The 18,101-nt window shown below is 41.4% G+C and overlaps 1 protein-coding gene across 1 annotated transcript; it reads left to right on the top strand.

Annotated features, from left to right (window-relative positions):
- The first annotated feature begins 9,986 nt into the window (after nucleotides 1-9,986).
- Nucleotides 9,987-17,912, top strand: c1qtnf6b (C1q and TNF related 6b). The gene is made up of 3 exons (XM_028406192.1): nucleotides 9,987-10,143; nucleotides 12,253-12,434; nucleotides 16,360-17,912. Exons 2-3 carry the CDS (start codon nucleotides 12,254-12,256, stop codon nucleotides 16,905-16,907), a joined length of 729 nt encoding a protein of 242 aa, XP_028261993.1. The 5' UTR covers nucleotides 9,987-10,143; nucleotide 12,253; the 3' UTR covers nucleotides 16,908-17,912.
- The last annotated feature ends 189 nt before the right edge of the window (nucleotides 17,913-18,101 follow it).

The following is an 18,101-nucleotide window of genomic DNA, read 5'->3' as shown; positions in this document are numbered from 1 at the left end:
TGGAAAATCAGTAGGTGGCGCTATGAGTGTATCGGCTTATTAGCATATCATTCTGTTCAGAATGACAGGCTCGGCATGCCTGATTTTTTTCATCCACATAGGATGAAGTATGTGGGAGAAAAAGCCACAACTTCGTGGCGGCGCCACAGCCAGACCATATGATAAAGTGCTGCGTTTTCGATAACTTTTGGTCCCTAACCCCTTAGGGGCAAGCACATCAATTTTCAGCTCTATCAAGCAAGTCCCCTAGGAGGATTTCGCAAAAAACGTGCGGGGAGTGCAAATTGGTGGTTTTTTCAAAATGGCGGACTTCTTGTACGTCGCCCAAGAGGCTTTTTTTTCTTGTCACGAGGCGATACATCTGTGTACCGAGTGTCAAGTCTGTAGCAGTTGCGGTGAATATTTTCACACTTTAGGGGGTGCTGCAGAGCCATGCGGCCACGCCCGCCAATGGCGACAGTGTCGAGTCGCAATTTTCGTCGGGGGACAGTTTTTGAGCAGTTTTTTTCAGGGGGTCAAAATTGCGATACCGTGTCCGGAACAACACTCAAGTGTAATAAACGCTTGCATTTCAATAGGGCTCTCGCACGTTTCGTGTTTTTAATAAATTAATTAAATGCACAACTTCACACAGATACAGACAGCACAGACAGCAAAGATGCTGCAGGTTTCAGCATCTCCACTCTATTTGCTGTGTACTGCCTGCAATATTCCCAAGATTCAGTTTTTCTGTATGTAAACCATTATCAGTTCACTACACTATTTAGAGTATACAGCAATACAGATATGTAACTGTGATAGGAAAATATCAGCACAACCTCCTCCAAAAGGGAAAGGTCCCTGTCTCCTGATTCAAGTTTCAAGGGAAAACATGAAAACGCCCTGAGATGGAATGAAAGGATTCTGCAATTCCAAGGAGCCTCTCGCAGTGGCCTCAACACAACAGCCTCATAGGTCCCATTGCATGCAAACATACAAATCTGATCAAAATGGTCTGTGTAAGTTATATGTGATGTTATTGGACATGTTACGTGCTGGTATTTGTTACTGTTAGAAGTTACCATCTTAATAAAATAAACAAGATAAAACTCTAAGAAATTCTGCTCTGGTCTTGCTAAATACTGTAGGTACAGCTTAAGGCTTGTTGTCAAAGTAATGAAACAAGTTTCTATGTAAATACAAACAACTACATATACACTGTGTGGACAATATCACCCTGATTATAGCCGGCTTTTCATTTTATTGCTGTAGTAACATGTCTCATGGCAGCTGATGTAAAGAGGTTTTAATTTTTTTTTGTATATGACAATACACATATAGGTCTGTTACATGTGTAATCATTTTGTGGTGTTTACAGGACATTGGACATTGTTGTCATGATGAAAAACAGCCAAGTTGTTATTCCTCTTTTTCAATAACTTTTCCTTCCTCTCCATCTCTCCATTGCTCCCCTGGGTTCCTCGTCCTCAATGATTGGTTAAACAGCTGAAGGCTGCATGTGTTTTCTCTGTGGTTGAGATTTATCTTGGGAGTAGTGGTTAGACTGGGAGAGAAGGAGAACGTGGGAGGAGGGTGTTTAGAGTGTGCAGAGGTCCAGCAGAGGGGGGAGGACAAAAGTATCACTAAAGAATCTACAGGCTGTGTAGCATCTCAGCGTTAAAGTCATGCCTTATGTTACTCCTGCCCTACAGTTTACTTCTGCAGCTCAATAAAAAACCTACACATGGAGGAAGAATGGCTGTGAGCCAATTGAATTGAATGATGCATTTAAATATCTTCTATTATACTGCAGCAATTTTCAACCATGAGATGAAGACTCTGAAGAAGACCCAAACAGGACACAGCTTGTCACATACAGTACATACAGAATAATTCATCATGATGGAGATCAAGTGTGTGTATAAAGTTATTTCTGTCTGCAGAGTCTTTAGACTCCTCATGGCTCTGCAAAAATGGAGGAGAGTCAGAGGGAGGATGAACAGGTAGGCTGTAATGGATGGGAAAATAAAAAAAAGTGAGGGAGCGGTGGGAAGGTGAAGAGAAGAAGAAAGCGCCAATTCCACTGATGAACAACCAAACTCCTGCTTCCCCTCCTCCATGTTTGTGTTGCAGTCATGTCACAGATTCACAAGATGTCAAAGTATGGTGTACAAGGGGAGGAACCTACAGGAAAAACAAGAAAAGGAAGAGAAACTGAACCTTGGAGAGGAGAACCAGCAGCTGGAGCACCGTCCATCAAAGAAAAAGGAAAGCAAGCAGGTAAAAAGAAACATGGCTGCAACACACTCTCTTTCTTCCTTGTGCATCTAATTACATTGAATTAAAAAATAGCCATTGCAGCACCATATAACTCTAAAAGAAGAATATTGACAACAGAGCATGAGGACTGGATAATGTGCTTAAGAGTCTTCAGTTTGCGTGGGCTTCTTTTGCAAAAGCAAAATCAAAAACTTGCAAATGCAAAATCACAGCAAACCATTATATTTCAAAAAAAAGAAAACACACAAGGATGCAGATAAGTCATCATAGAAAGTGTACTTTGTGCAAAGACATGAAAGAAGGTAAATAAAGAGGTAGCACAAAAGAGAGATAGTTACTAAAGAAAACAGTGAGTGATTATAAAAGAAGCTTTACTACACTTTGACTTTATATCATTGATTATTCTACCAGCCCACAGTTTGCCTCAGGGAGGGAGGAAAGGAGGCTTAGTGGTGGGCATGTAGAATGTTTATTCATTTGTACAAGTTTGCAACAAACAAACAAACAAAAATTGAATGTTTTAGATAAAATAACCTTTCCTCTGAACCCTTTTAGTGATCATTTTCCTGCAGGATGGTCAACCAGATGCAGGAGTGCTTTGTTCTTCCGAAACAATGCCACAACTGACCAATCAGAACTCAGTATTCACCCATGTAATAATATTAGGTGATGAATACTAATCGACTAAAGAATACACAAAGCGGTAAAACTGCAGTAATAGACATAAGAAAGAAATAATAAACACTACAATAGGGCCTTCGCACCACGGACTCACAGACGGAGATGGTCAGAAGGCAAAATTGTACCTGAGAGAAACGGAAAGGAAAAAGTTTACAGTTATAACAAAAAAAGAAGATGAGATATGAGCAGTACAAGAGAGAGATACGAGAGTGAAACTGACAGAAAGACAGAAAATTACCCCAAAGCACGGAATGAAAAAAACTCCATGAAGACGAGCTCCAATCAAACAGACAGCATGACCAGCAGATGAAAAGAACTAAATGATGTGAGGGAGAGGGGCTGGAGAGCCAGGAGGACAGGAGATGACAGGAAGAAGGAAGAGGAGAAAATTGGTTTGAAAGAGTGAGAGATATTAGAGTGGAAAAAAGAGAGATGTATAAGGAAAGGAAGGGAGGCTGTAGAAATACAGAACATTAGAGTTTTGGTCTCAGTTCTAGGCATCAAATTCATGCATGAGAGTGCAAACCAAAGAAAATATATCTTCTTATTATTCAAAATGTCAATATCAATATTACATTTACCTCTCCAGTAAAAAACAATAAAACGCATACTGTAGTATAGTGAAATGTCTACAGTAAAAAAAAAATTAAAAGAACTTATGAGTCCAATTCCCTTTATATCAAGATGAATAAAACTCAACAACCATTTACAGTATCAATCAAAATGTTTATTATGTCTTTCATGAAATTGTGTGTATGAGGCAAGACTGCAAGACTTTAAGGTCCACTTCAGTCAGTATAGCCACATAGCCAACCAGGTCCATGATGTCCTGATGTTAACACATACACACATGTACACACCCTAAAAGCCCTTCTCACTGATGGCGCAAATCAATATTGCAGCTACCCAGAAGATGTCACTGGTAGACATTGGTCTTTTAAGCTTTGTAATAGGTTGTGATTAGACAACCAGCAGAAGGCCTCAAAGCTTCACACTGACCCACCCATCTCCAATGAAAAGCCTTTAACTGGAAAAGAATCTTCGAGCTTTTGGTTACTGTGCGGCCATTACCCCAGTGTCAGGCATAGGTATCCGATTTCTGTGTGTCTTGAGGATCAGTCTTCACCGCTCACAGCTTTTCAGGTTACTCGAGGCTGATGAGTTCAATTACTTTCTTCACTAGAAAGTTTTATTAACTAAATGTAACTTAGTGGAGTCAACAAAGTAAGCACATATCAGTTAGAACCACTTTTTATTTTTTATATTTTTTAAGTAATGTTTACAATTACATTTTGCATGTGTTGACTCTGACGGTGCTTTGAGTTCACGCACAGTTGGCACAGATCTACCTGTTGGAGACTTGTAATGTTCAGTGTCAGAGAGGAGTTGATTCTGGTCTGGTCATTGTTACGAACCCTAACAGTAACCAGTAACCACAACAACACAACAGCACACACATACAGACCTGGGCAGATCTAGCAGTAAAACCTCTGCTGTAGCAATCAAACAGCATATAAATAATCCTGCAAAGGCTGGAAAATGGCAACTAAAACACTACCTTTCCACCGAGCTCAGTGAAGGGCACACATCTTTCTGCTTTGAGAATGAATGCTGTCATTAAAAGTGATGCCAAATTGTTTGATCTGCATGCTTCGTACAGTCTGGGCTGATCTGAAATGAAGGGAGATGCAGTAAATACAGGAGCCATGAACAGAAATAATGAAACCCTATCACATGTGCTGCTGCTCTGTAATTAGTGTTCCAGTTCAGGTACCTTTTAACTAATTTACTACTTTCAACCATGCACGAGCAAGAGAAAATTAAAACATACTGCACACACACACACACTGCAGCCCGTTTCAAATTACATCCATGTTACACTAACACACCACCAACTCCCCTGGTCTCTCCTGCCATCTGTCTCATTTTCCACAGATGGGACCCAAAGGTGTCACACAGAGCTGAGAGATGACAGAAAGAAAAGGAACATGTATTTGGCCTCACTAACATTACAGCAGTGATTACAACATTGTTTTCTAGCATATTGGAGCTCTCAGCTGCACAAAGAGCTGTGATTCACCTAATTCTTTTCTGCCATTTTGTTACACTAACCACAGTGTCTGGCTGGCCTCTGGCCTTTCTGTGTGGGGTTTGCACGTTCTCCCTGTGCCTGCATGGGTTTCCTCCGGGCACTCCCCCATGATAAGTTACGTGGGGAAGCTGGATTTGGCGTATATGTGAGTGCAAGTGTGACTGGTTGTAGACTTGTGATAGACTGGTGAGAATATATATATTAAGACTAGACTTAAAACTTTTCTGTTTAGTAAGGCGTACAGTTAGCCTTAGACCTAGTGTGTAGCACAGCTATGCTGCTCTAGGCCTACGCTGTCAGGGGCACAAACATGATCCATTGAGCAGTTTCCCTCTCACCCTCTAACCTCTCCTTTTCTCTCCTTAGTCTGGCTCACACTGGTCTCAAGACCTGGATGATGACCTGCAGTCCGGCCCGTGAAGTCTCTCTTGCTCTACGTTGTCGGGGGGCACAAACACGATCCTCTGAACACCCTCTGACCTCTGCTCCACTCTCCTTAGTCTGGATCATACTGGGTAATATCGTCTCATAATCTGTGTTAACTGTCTTCCTTGTAGTTCTGTGCCTCGCTCTCGCTCTCTGTCTTTGCAGGTCTCAAGACCTGCATACTGACCTGCAGTCTCTCCTGTGCTCATCGACTTCACTAGCCCCTGCTGCTCATCTTTACTATCAAATTACTATTCCTACTTATGGACCGACGATATATATAGATATCTATTGCAATATAATCACTGTTTCATCTTGCTGTCATGTTTGCTCTGTACTGTATCATGTTTGTTTCTCTCTCTTTCTCCTTCATCCTCTCTCTCCCTCTCTCTCTCTCTCTCTCTCTCTCCCTCATCCTCTCTGACTAGCAGCAGGACTGGTTCCCCCTTAAGTTGACGGGTCCTGCTCAAGGTTTCTTCCTCTTAAAGGGAGTTTTTCCTTGCCACAGTGCTCTTAGGGGGGTTCCTTTGAAGCGCTTTGAGACAATGTCTGATTGTAATATGCGCTATATAAATAAAACTGAATTGAATTGAATTGAATTGATATGTAGCGTTGCAGGGTCCGTGTACGGTTTGTCTTTTTTGCGGCCATTCAATTTCCGTTTTGAAGTCAAAAAACGAAAAGCGGAAATCGACTCGTTTCCTGTTTTTCATTTTAATATTAGAAAACGTGAAATGGCAATTAAGATAACGGTCCATTTTTCATTCCTGATCTTTCTGTAGGTCATTTTCAAATGCCATGGGAGAGACAGCTATATTTTATCCAGAGGTCCAAAGAGGCTGGCAGTCAGGGAGGATGGCATGAGCGTCGCTAAAATAAGACTTTTCCAAGTGCCGTTTTTCTCAATAATATATCATAGTTTTGTACACAAGCAAGTTCATGCTAGGTTTAGCAGATGGACTGCCAGTCACGTCTATTAGCATACCAGTTTTTTTTAGCATACCGTTTTTCGTTTTTTGACTTCAAAACGGAAATCGAATGGTCGCAAAATACACGGACCTTGCGGCCTTCACATACAAACATAGTGTTTGTTTTTTTATTTTATGAGACAACGTTCACCCAGATGAAACTCTTACGACAGTTTGTACTCTTCTCCAACCACCCTTTAAAGTCTTGTCACTAATCCATGCTCTTCTTACAATAAGCCCAACATACTCCAGATCTTACAAACACAGTCATGGAAAGTCACATCTGCAGCCAAGACATCCAACACTCTCCCTGCTCTTGATGGTAAATATGTACACACACACACACACACACACACACACACGGTTTAGCTGGAAGGCCATGAGCAAATGGAGAATGCAGAGGAATTGTGGGCTAAGTCGGAACATATGGAGGCGCAATGACTTAAGGCTTTTCAGTGATGAACATTTCATAGCAAACAGCCATCTTCTGTTAAAAAATCTGCGCAGTAATACCTGCCATGAAGATGATTGGAAGATTGCAGGTTTAGCTCACAGCACCCTCCGCTTAATCACAGCTGTAGGAGAGAGTGATGCACGCCTCCTCTCAGCCTGAGTTGCTTTTAATCAACATGTTGAGTTTCATTTTAAATCTGCTGTCGTTTTGAATCATCTCTAGTGGAGGTGCATTACTCATGGAGGAGCACACCTCTTGTAAGATTCCCATGCTGAATCTTCTTTTCACAGTAATAGTGTCACCCTCTTCCAAAGCCGACACCTTCTGCAAGCTGGAAAACAGGCACCCAAAGCAGAATGGACACTACCCTATGAAACAATGGCATTTTGTCTTGCACCCTCACAGGTTTCCCTTTTTGAAATCCTGAAGTCGTGTCCTCAGCTGGGCTGCTAAAATAAAGATTTCTCACAGTTTATTTTACAAAACACTGTCGGCATGGATTACAACTTTCACTCTCTTTGCCCTCTGGGGGTCACACAGCAATGCATAAAATTCAAGTCAATATTGTTACTACATGTTGTACTGTGTTATTAGGTTTAGCTGAAGGCTAAGTCCATGGTTTGTGTTTGTTTACAAGGTCTCTTCAAAGGTCTACCACTCAGGGAGAGAAATGTCAATCAATATTATACCCCTGTATCCTTCTCCCTCACACTGTGTGTGTTCATCCATGTTGTCAGGTGTACAAACAGCGCTGGACAGCATATCTGACGTTAAATCGAACACCAGCTAAACATCATGTTTTAATATTTACCTTTGACCTCATTCCTCTCTCGGCCTCCTCCAATCTGCTGCAGGATTCAGACTCAGCTTTCTCCAACTGAAAATAATAAGTGTTGAAGCTTAATGAACTCCTAAAACCAAACCATCTCCAAGCAGTGAGCAGAAAACAAACATCCTCCCTTCAGAGGTTTTCCCTCATCTTTCATGGTTTGTCAGGATGTTTTGTCTTCATAGAAATACAAGCTCCCAGCGCTGAATGCTTTCTTCTTCACACGTTTGCTCTGTGTTGTCCTGTCACTTCGGTGCCGTCTGCTTGGCTGTCTACAAACTGAGCATCCCAACAGGAAACACAACAAGCAGCCAAAACCCCAAGAGAAAGAAGGAAAGCTCCAGTGATGGATAGCTAGACAGAGGAGAAGAAGGGAGGGGGGTTATGAGAGAATGATACAGATAGAACATGGGAAGACTCTGTTAAACAAAAAAACGGATACACAGCTGTCTGTTTCACACTGGACAAAACACACCAACATCTGGCTCTGGTCTTCAGTGGGAAAGTAACAATCGCCAGTGGTTGCTGGGTTAAATGCCTCAGCAGTAGTCACAGGTATTTATTGGCCCTGGCTCTGATTGGCAACAATATAAAAATGACACACACATACTTTTCAACCCTTTTTCCAGCAACTTCTGCAACTTCTGCCATCTAAGCCACAAATTCCATCCGTCTCTGTTGAAGCAGTCTGCTCAGAGACTGAAGTACAAGATATAAAAAGTATCATGATGAGTTACTGGCTTCCACACTGCTTCACTGTTTACTAACCCTCAAACGTGTCACAGCAGGACAGACTCATCTACAGGCAGTAAAGGAGGGGGTTATTCATTTTAACATGTGTGTTTGTGTGTGATCATTTTGGTGTATGTAAAATATGAAAATGATCTGTGGCTGGTAAAGACTATTGGGGCCTAACACTTACATCCTCGACATCATTCTTGGGTCTGTTAGGTGGACTTTTTGACCTCGTCCTAAAACAGGCTGCAGGTACTTCCAGAGGCAGTGAGGTGGCATAAAGTGCAGCTGGTTAACAAATGATCTTTATAAGGCAGCACTGGGAGTGCATGCTTTATAATTAGGTTTTACTATCACTGTGTGTGCAGTGACTGCAGGCAATGACCACTAAAAAGTGACTGTGTTGCAGCTTTACTCTGATCATATAAGTGTGCTTATAAAATGGAATTCCCCTCTCAGGCTATCCAGCTATAACTTATAATAAGGAGGTGTTCTGAGTGTGTTTTCTTTGCTCTTGCTGCAAATCTCTGGAGTTATTCTGATGCTGCAGGGGTTGGCCCACTTTCCGTTTGTTTTGGTCATCCGTTCAAAAGACTTCGCACAATATGTTATATTCACATGATAGAGTAAGGTATTATCTAGGTTTTGTTTAATAAAATGCTTATATTCTGGCTTGTGAGAGTGGTTGTTGGCCTAGAATCATTTTCAGACTTAATAGCAAGAATGTCTCTGCAGCAGCTAAAGCAGAGGTTTTACTGTTTTATCATGTATATAAAGCATAATTCACAGTACAACTTAATGGATCTTCCACACCTTTACAATTCTATCAGTTTTTAGTTTAATATGTTTTTTCTTTGTTGGACATAATAATTTCACTAAATAAACCAAAACTATTGTGCTGAGTGCATCCACTAACCAGACAAGTAGTAGTTTACCCCTGTGTCTGTTCCAGACTCCTAAAATACATGTGGATAAAGGAATTTGGTAAAAGTGCTTTTGCTCAACAGTGTCAGAGAGTGGGCTGTAAACACAGATGGATGAATATGTTTCTGAAGGGGTTTTGAGCAAGCCTTTCTCTCCAAGCGTCAAATTATTATACATGTCATATGTCAAAATAATAGGAGTTGTGTGAAAAATTCACTTTATTACGAAATATAAATCGGACATTTTTACATGGTTGTCTCTGGGCAGTCAGACAGACTGACTGGTTAACAGACTGGTTTATAAATGAGTCTCCAGGGATAGAGGTGATATAATGGAATATTATATAATTAGATATAATGGAAAGCAAAACTGGAGACTTTTAGAATCTGCCTCACTAAGGACACAAAGTGTGGACAGGGCAGAGACAGAGACCTGACCTATATTTCTGTTTGGGTGGTGACATTTCCTCTGCACCACTTTTAGCTCCCTGTTCTAAAACTTCTGGCTGGAGGTGCTGCAATAAAACTGATGGAGGATGGAGGGAGGGGTGGGGAGAGAACAGGAGGTGATCACAGGGAGAAAGACTGGCTGCTGATGTGGTCTGATGAGGGAGGGAGGAAAAGTGCATTTATGTGTGTATGTGTATGTGTATGTGATAGAGAGAGGGAGAGAGAGAGAGAGAGAGAGAGAGAGAGGTTGCCTCTCAGTAGTGTCTCCTCTCAATTTGACACCAGCACTCTGTTCTTCCTTCTCAGCTGTGGACACACTCCAGCAGGTAAGAAAAGCGACCAGACACTCTGACACAATGTGACTTTATGACAATCGGCGACTGTGCAAACAAATCCTCCGGAGATAAAGGAGGGGAAACAGAGAAGAAGCAGAAGAAACACCCGGCGGCGCGTATGCGTGCTTGCAGAGACGTGCAGAATTCAAGAAGTTATTCATAAGTCGCCAACTCAGCAATATGTTTTTATGTTTTGAAAAGTTACAGTAGCGTGGACGCGCACGTTCTTACGCGGCGGCCTTACTGTATGTGTGTGTACGCGTGTGCATGTGTGGTTTATCCGGACTGCAGCTGCATGCCAAACTGATGCTCGGCAGCATGTAGACGTGGCTTCCTAAATGAATTCATTATGACTGTTGCATGTGTGTTGTGTGTTTCGGTCAAGCCTGTGCCCTCACTTTTGGAGGGGGGGGTCCACTTTCTGCTAGGAGTGGGGGTAGTGGGGGAGGGGGGAGTTGGAAAGATGGTAAAAAACCATGTCAAATCTGTTTCCATGTTTTGGCCTGCCTTTAAATAACTTTGTCTCTTTGTCCCCCCCAGTCTTATGTAGCATATGGCCTAATTTTGAAATCATCTGATATACTGTAGTGCTGTAATCTAATGCATGCTGAAGATGCTTAATTTTGGAGATGTCAGATCAGATCAGATCAATTTACTGCTGAGAATTTGGAATTGTTATAAAGCTGGGAAGCTGAAGTTGAGGTTTTACAGCCATAAAACTTCAACTCCCAGAATGCACTGAGCTCATTGTCTGTGGTCTTGCTGCTTAAACACCCATTAGAAGCCTAACAAACAGGTGCAATGCAAAATGTGTGCAGCTGTGACACAACAGAAGTTCAAAGTCTGCTCAGTAAATGAAGTGCATAATATGTTCCTTTAAACTGCCTATAAAATATCTTTAATAGTCTTCCACTCATGGTCGAACAGCATCACAGCAACAGTTCATTAATATGCAAGCTGCTTTTAACCCCTGTGTGTGCAGGTTGCTGTGTCTGCTGGTGTACAAGGATTAGCAGTGATGGTTAGGTCACAAAATGAAAAATAAAAACAAATGATCTGATTAAACTTTTGAAACATGTAAGTGAGGTGACACAGTGTGTCTGCCATGACATCTGACTGGAGTTGTTAGTGAAGCAGATTTGGGTAATAACTGTTTTATTTTTACTATCAGAGAAAGAGGCTGGGGCAGAGCTCCAGTCATTTTATTTCTCTCAGTCATGCTCCATCCATCATGTCAAATCCTGTTAACATTCATCCATCACTGTAAAAACCCCGAGGAATCTCTGTTATCCCTCTCATCCGTCTCTTCACTGTTAGTTTGTCTCTTGTTCTTGAGTTGTTCACACACATTGGGAATGTGTGTGAAAGTGCATGGACTCAAAGGGTATCACATCACTGCTGAGATGTTTTCACATCCCCCTCCAGTCCAGATGCATGTGTGTGTGTGCACACTGTGAGAACCAGTTGAACTAAAGGACCACCTTTTAGCATAAAGATTTGAAGTAGGTTAAGGACTTAGCTGTTATGGTTGAGTTCAGGGTAAGCAGAAAGGCAGGATGTGAATGAATGTCCTCACAATGATAGCTGTACAAGGTGGTGTGTGTGTTTGTGTGTACTTATGGTCACATAACTCTCTTTCCAGCCCCTGTTGTTTTTTTTTCTCCTGGGATTATATTCCTCAGTCAACAATCTCTGGATCCCATATGACAAAACCGTGGCCACCAAAAAAAAGACCTCATGTGTGGCTCTGACCCTCAAGTGCACAGCTTGTTGATGTAATAACAATCCTGAAATATGTGTGTGTTGTGAAGTGTCAATTGTGGTGGTCAGTATTTTCCAGTAGCTTGCTGTCCGTGTCTTAAACTCGTGAGAGGATATTATTCCACAGGAATGTGAAAAATACCGTGCACCACTACACAACAAGACTGACCAGAAATGTCGGTTTGGGTTTGAAGGTTTTTCAGTTTTGTTTACTGGACTTTTTAGAAGTAATTATGCCTTATTGTAAAAATAATATACTGCATGATCTGCTTTTGCTGTGGCCTGGACAAACACCCCGCTTAACTTTTTATTTTTCATTCTGTGTTCCTCAAACCTCAGGATGCTACCGGTGTGTGTGAGGCTGCTTTTGCTCCTGCCCTTGGTTTGCTGTGTCCCCTCCCCCTCCAGACCTCCTTCCAGACTTTGCAGACGGTGCTGTGACTACCCAGAGCCTTCAGCTCCCACTGCTCAGTCCCAAATGCCTGAAGTCCGAACTGTCATCAACATGACCATCCTCAAAGGTACCAGAACTTCGACCAGATTCTGTTAGAGTGCATATATACAGTGAAAACCTTCCAAACTTGTAACTGTGTGTTACTCTCCCCCTGCGTAAAGCTCTGTGCTTCTCATTAATCACCACATCTTCCACATTCCTTCCTTCCAGATGTCTGTGCTTGACAAATGTAAGACTTAATCATTAGAGTAATCATGTATATTATAATGCAGCAGTGCTGCTCATGTGTAACCGTGCAGTGATGCTGACGTGGAGGGAAAAGGAGAGTACATACTCGATTGATAGAAGCACCTGGAAGTACTTTAAAAATCAACCACTCTTCCGTATTTTGTTAAAGAACCGCATAGCCAAGTAGGGGAGACGTTTATAACTTTTGACTGGACCTGTCATACAAAATGCATATCAACATGTGAATTTATGTAAGCCCTGATGTGAAGAAATACAAACAAGAAGGTTGGAGAATTCTTCCAATCTGCAAACCCTGTAAAAGAATAATATTTGTTTACAGGCTGTCAAAAAGGCACCATGTGTGTCTAACAACTTAGATATACAGCATGGAGGTCAAGCACCAGCCTCCACAGCTGAGACATGAAGCCGGGCTTCCTCCCACATTCTAAAAGACGTGCTTGTTAGGTCAATTGGTCACTCCAAGCTCCATTGTGAATGGTTGTTTGGATGTATATGTTGATGGACTGGTGACCTGTCCAGGGTGTACCCCGCCTCTCACCTACAGATAAGTAACCACATAGGAGTGTTTATCCACCTTGCACTTTGCATTATACTACCAAATACAACATGATTTGAAGGGCGGTTAAAGCACAAGTAGGCAGGCAGCCACCAGGGTCCTCAGGTCTTCAGGTCATAATACTGTAGCAGCAGTTACTGCTACTTACTTTGTGATAGATTCGATTATTTGCTAAATGGTCTTTTGTAATGTTGCAGTACACAGTGTGCTCATGTACAGACCCAGAACTGTTTATTCCTGTTGTGGCCATGATCAGGAGTCAGGAGTTGGACCCATTCCATATCTGATCTGATCTCCTAAAAACTCCACAATCCACCCTGAAAATTCAGTCGGTTACTGTCAGATTTAAAGGGATTGCTGTAGGTTACTGTCAGGCAGGTAAAGGGGCATGTGTCTGTGATTATTTGTATGTTTGTGCAGGTGTTATAGGGTATATGACTCAGGGGGAGAACAGACAGAAATACAGTATTATGAGAGGAAGGGGGGAGATTCCCTTATACAAGAACAGCACAGTTACAGCTGGACAGGGATTTGTGGGAACATGTGTATCTAATATCAAATCCAAGGCAGCCAACTCAACCAGAGCAGTCCAAACCATGTGTCACTGCAGTGATGTTTTATCAGTTGGTCCTTTGATAACTGGACATGCCAAGCCTGTTCTGACCCTCCATCAACCTGTAAACAAATCCAACCCCAAACCAATGGAACAGAGAAAATGATTCTGTCTTTTGGAATGCAAGATTATTTTTTTTATGTCCTTCTACATCACAGTGGGATTGGAAAACTTGCACACACTTGCAGAAATCATTATTGGTGCACACAAGCATACAACCCTGCACAAATGCTCACAGGCAGTTTTGGTCGAAACATTACAGCACACATACAGACACATCTTTTCTTATGACTCATTTTACTTTCACGGAGCTGTGGGAAGTGGATTTAAGCAGTGTGTGACCCACAATCAGTGTGTTAGCCAATCTCAATTAGAGAGAGCAGCCAGCCAAATTTCTCAAGGCAAACCAGAACTCTCATGTCATGGACAACATCACTTCAGCACCCATATATTTCTTTTCTCCCAGCTTACACAGGATTACATTTCATTTTCCACTGAGGAAAATTATTCAGGTTTCTCACTATGGCAGCAAATCACATTTTTTTCTACATCCAAATAATAAGAATGTCATTTGACTTAAACGGATAATGTGTAGTTAGAAAGTAATGCTTAAACTCATTTTGATGGCACATCACAACGCATAACAGTGTGAATGACCCCTCAGAAGTACATACAAGGACATACATAATACACCATACATGGCTCACTATAGCCGCTCAAAAGTGGAGTTAGCCCATGCTATGTAGCTTGTTTTTTTTTCTGGGAGGACAATATGGCGTCAGAGTCAGAGAAAAAAAAACCAAAAAGGATGTTGTCTGAGGAAACAAAGAAACAAGAAAAAAAGTCTGGACAAGAGGGAATATTGGTGAGAGGTAAAAGAGAAAAGGGGATGCAGACTGATGTGGCCTTGTGTCTGTTGCATTAGGTTCTTTGTTTAGCTTCTATGTGGTACGCTTTAGGGCTTATTTGATGTTGGGCTGTTGTCCACTCTTCAGTTCATGTTCATAAGCTGAGTCATTCATGGAGCAGGTTAATTAGTATAATATCCTGTAACATACTTCACCTTATCTGTGGACATTGTTGATTTTCTGGATATACCATTTCCGTTTCCATCAGAGTGTAAGTAAATGCACATGTTTTATTTGTTGACTGGGTTGCAGTCTACTTTTGGAAATACTCCTGGAAGTAGCCTTTCAGAACCATTCTCCATTCAGATACAAGGACATGTGCTGGCTGATAAGGCTGAATGAAGAAGTGAACATAGGTGTTTAAAGTAAAACTGGATCAAAATTCTACATTTCAGGCAGGCTAAAGCCGCTGAGTCTTGTAGATTTTAGCCACATATTTAGTCTGTTTTAGTCCATTTCACATCAAATAGTGTATAAACACCTATTTCCAAGGTGAACAGGTTTAATCAGAAAAAAAAACCTTTAAATCAGGATTTGCAGAGTTACAGGTAGGATTGAGGACGCTGTTTGCTCTGTGCTTAATGGATCAGTCCCACAGGTCACCAAGAGCAGAGCTGTGCTGTTACTCTCCTGAGGACTTCTTATGTCGACTCTGGTCACAGCTGGTGAGGTCACTGTGGATCGCTGCAGAGGACGAGCAGTGTTTATGTCTACAGGAAGAGCGAGGGCAGTGCGAACGGAGCCTGCTTCCTGTGTGGCTTAACCAGCCCTGAAGTGTTTAACTCAGGGACACATTAAGCTTTCGTTCAGACTCAGAGCTTAGACATATAAATGAATTTGAATGAAGCAATTTAAAGGACAGCTTTGAATTTACCTCAAAGACTTGAATATGTTTTTTACAGCTGCCTCTAACTGATACAGGGATGACATTTATTAGGGTCTACAGTATTCGCAGTTCTACTTGACATGCAATTGTACAATTGACTTTAAGATGTTTTTTGTAACCAGGGAACAATAGCAACTCTCAAAATGTCCACTTAACCAGAGAATTTTCAGTCAGCAGGAGCTTATACACAGACTCATTAATCACTCTGAGTGCTCGCTGTCATGTCCCATATAAATTAAACATCCAGAGACAGCAGTAGCATGCGGTGGCTGCAGAGCAAGAAATAAACAAGAATGGGATGTCCTCTGTATTTAGAATTCTGAGTGAATATATTTTTAAAGCCAGTCAGAAGATTTACGATTTACAAAATCCCACTTTTATCCCTTTTTATTTGGTGTAGACTTTGGAAGAAATAAATTACAACAGTTATTGCAGTTCCTATGTGTCTTCAGCAGAGGTCAATAAAAGGTCATAGACTGTGTCTTCCAAAGTACTGTTAACAGTTTCAAAAAGACAATCTGACATACTTCTGTTGGGACATGAGGAAAAGAAGTGCTTTAAAGAAACAACTCTGCCCTCAACTGCAGATTTATTAACAGGATTTGGACTGTCAGATTTAAAGGGATTGCTGACAATCTGACAAAATAGAAGGTCTTTGACCAAAGCGGGTCTTTGCTTAAAGGATGAGATAACCTCTTTAAATCTGGGATATTCTTTTATGCACTCAAAACCATGTTCTTTGTCTTCTCCACTCACTTCTATGTCATCTTGTCCCTCCAGGCGACAAAGGAGACAAAGGAGACAAAGGCACACCTGGAAAACCAGGTCTGGAGGGTTCTCCTGGTGTCCGCGGACCAATGGGCCCTAAAGGCAGCAAAGGTCTGGCAGGTGCCCCTGGAGATGCCTGCAAGATCCCTTACTCCTCCTTCTCAGTGGGACGTCGGAAGTCTGTGCACAGCAACGACTACTACCAGGCGCTGGTGTTCGACACAGTGTTCGTCAACCTGTACGAGCACTTCAACATGTTCAAAGGAAAGTTCTACTGCTACGTGCCTGGGATCTACTTCTTCAATGTCAACATCCACACCTGGAACTTTAAGGAGACCTACCTGCACCTGATGCACAACGACAAAGAGCAGGTGATCCTGTACGCGCAGCCCAGTGAGAGGTCCATCATGCAGAGTCAGAGTGTCATGCTGGACCTGGCTCTGAACGACGAGGTCTGGGTCCGGCTTTACAAGAGAGAGAGGGAGAACGCTATATACAGTGATGACGTGGATGTTTACATCACCTTTAATGGATACCTGGTGGCACCCAGCATCCAGTGAAATGACAGGACTGGCAGAATATCAGGATTTTTTTGCCATGGATACTGCTTTATACTTCATCAAAAGAAGAGTTTGGTGCTTGTTAAATCTTCCTTCCAGCCTGGAGAGGAAAATTCTGTGTGTTGTTTTTATATATATGGACCACAAAAAATGTTTAAGTCAAGGGAACAATAACAAGAGAAATGTAGCTCAGCTCACAATTAGGAAAAAATGTTGAAAAAATACTCCCTTTGCACTAAAAAATGCATTTTTGTACAAAGTAACTTTTACTTTGTACTTACTTTCAGGGACTTATAAACCTGTGCAATCATACAGCATGTTGTGTTTTAAAGTGTTCAGACAGACTGGTGTCATACATTTAACAAATGTTTCCTTTGTGCCTTTCACACACTTCTAAAGGTCAGTCGTCCAAATCACACAATAAATATTGCCCCCTGATGGTGTGTAGCCATGCAGACAGTAAATACATCTTTATTTGTAGAAGCTAGACTTCCATTATTCTTATATAATGATGCAGCAGATATATAAAGGTACTGTACTGCTGAAATTATCACCTGTCAGACCCAGAGTCTTGGAAATTAGTCCTATCTATGACCCTTCAAAATCCAGTCTCACATTCCCACCGTCCACTCATAAAGAGTGGGATTAGAATGGACCTGTGCATACTGCAGGCAGGAGACCAACACAGATTCAACAAAACTATGATTAAATCTTCTTAAGTCTTAAGATTTTACCTTGATTTTATGTCTGGCTTTGAACGCTCATTGTTGAGACACAGTGGCTTGAAAACAAAATATGTAATTTTTTTTTTTCGTAATTTTGGTGAACTGACCTGACGTAATTCTGACATATCAAAATAACGAAGGTGCTTTGTCATCAAATCCAAGAGTGCATTAGGTTTTTGATGATTAATGTATTATCACAGAGACTCCAAACTGCAGAGCAGTTTATGTAAATAGCTGTATATTAGCCATCTTGAACATGTTTTACCACTTATGCTTTTGGGACTGGACTGTGTATGTGTGTGTTTACTGTATATTAGTAAACAGTATTTCCTCTTTGACTAACCAAGACTTTTCATGTTCTGTATTATTAAACAACACTTGTCTATTAGAAATTAAACTTTTTCATAATTTCACTTGAAATCATGGGGCTTGTGTTGATATATGGAAATAGCATGTCATCATCACATTT

The sequence above is a fragment of the Parambassis ranga genome, chromosome 1, assembly GCF_900634625.1.
Source record: "Parambassis ranga chromosome 1, fParRan2.1, whole genome shotgun sequence".
NCBI lineage: Eukaryota > Metazoa > Chordata > Actinopteri > Ambassidae > Parambassis > Parambassis ranga.
The sequence above is the reverse complement of the archived record's forward strand: the minus strand, read 5'-3'. Positions and strand labels throughout refer to the sequence as shown.

Bases quoted from the DNA above. Each gene is read 5' to 3' on its own strand.
- c1qtnf6b (XM_028406192.1), top strand. From the start codon at position 12,254: ATGCTACCGGTGTGTGTGAGGCTGCTTTTGCTCCTGCCCTTGGTTTGC. The intron at 12,435-16,359 runs GTACCAGAACTT...TTGTCCCTCCAG, and splicing joins CAACATGACCATCCTCAAAG to GCGACAAAGGAGACAAAGGA.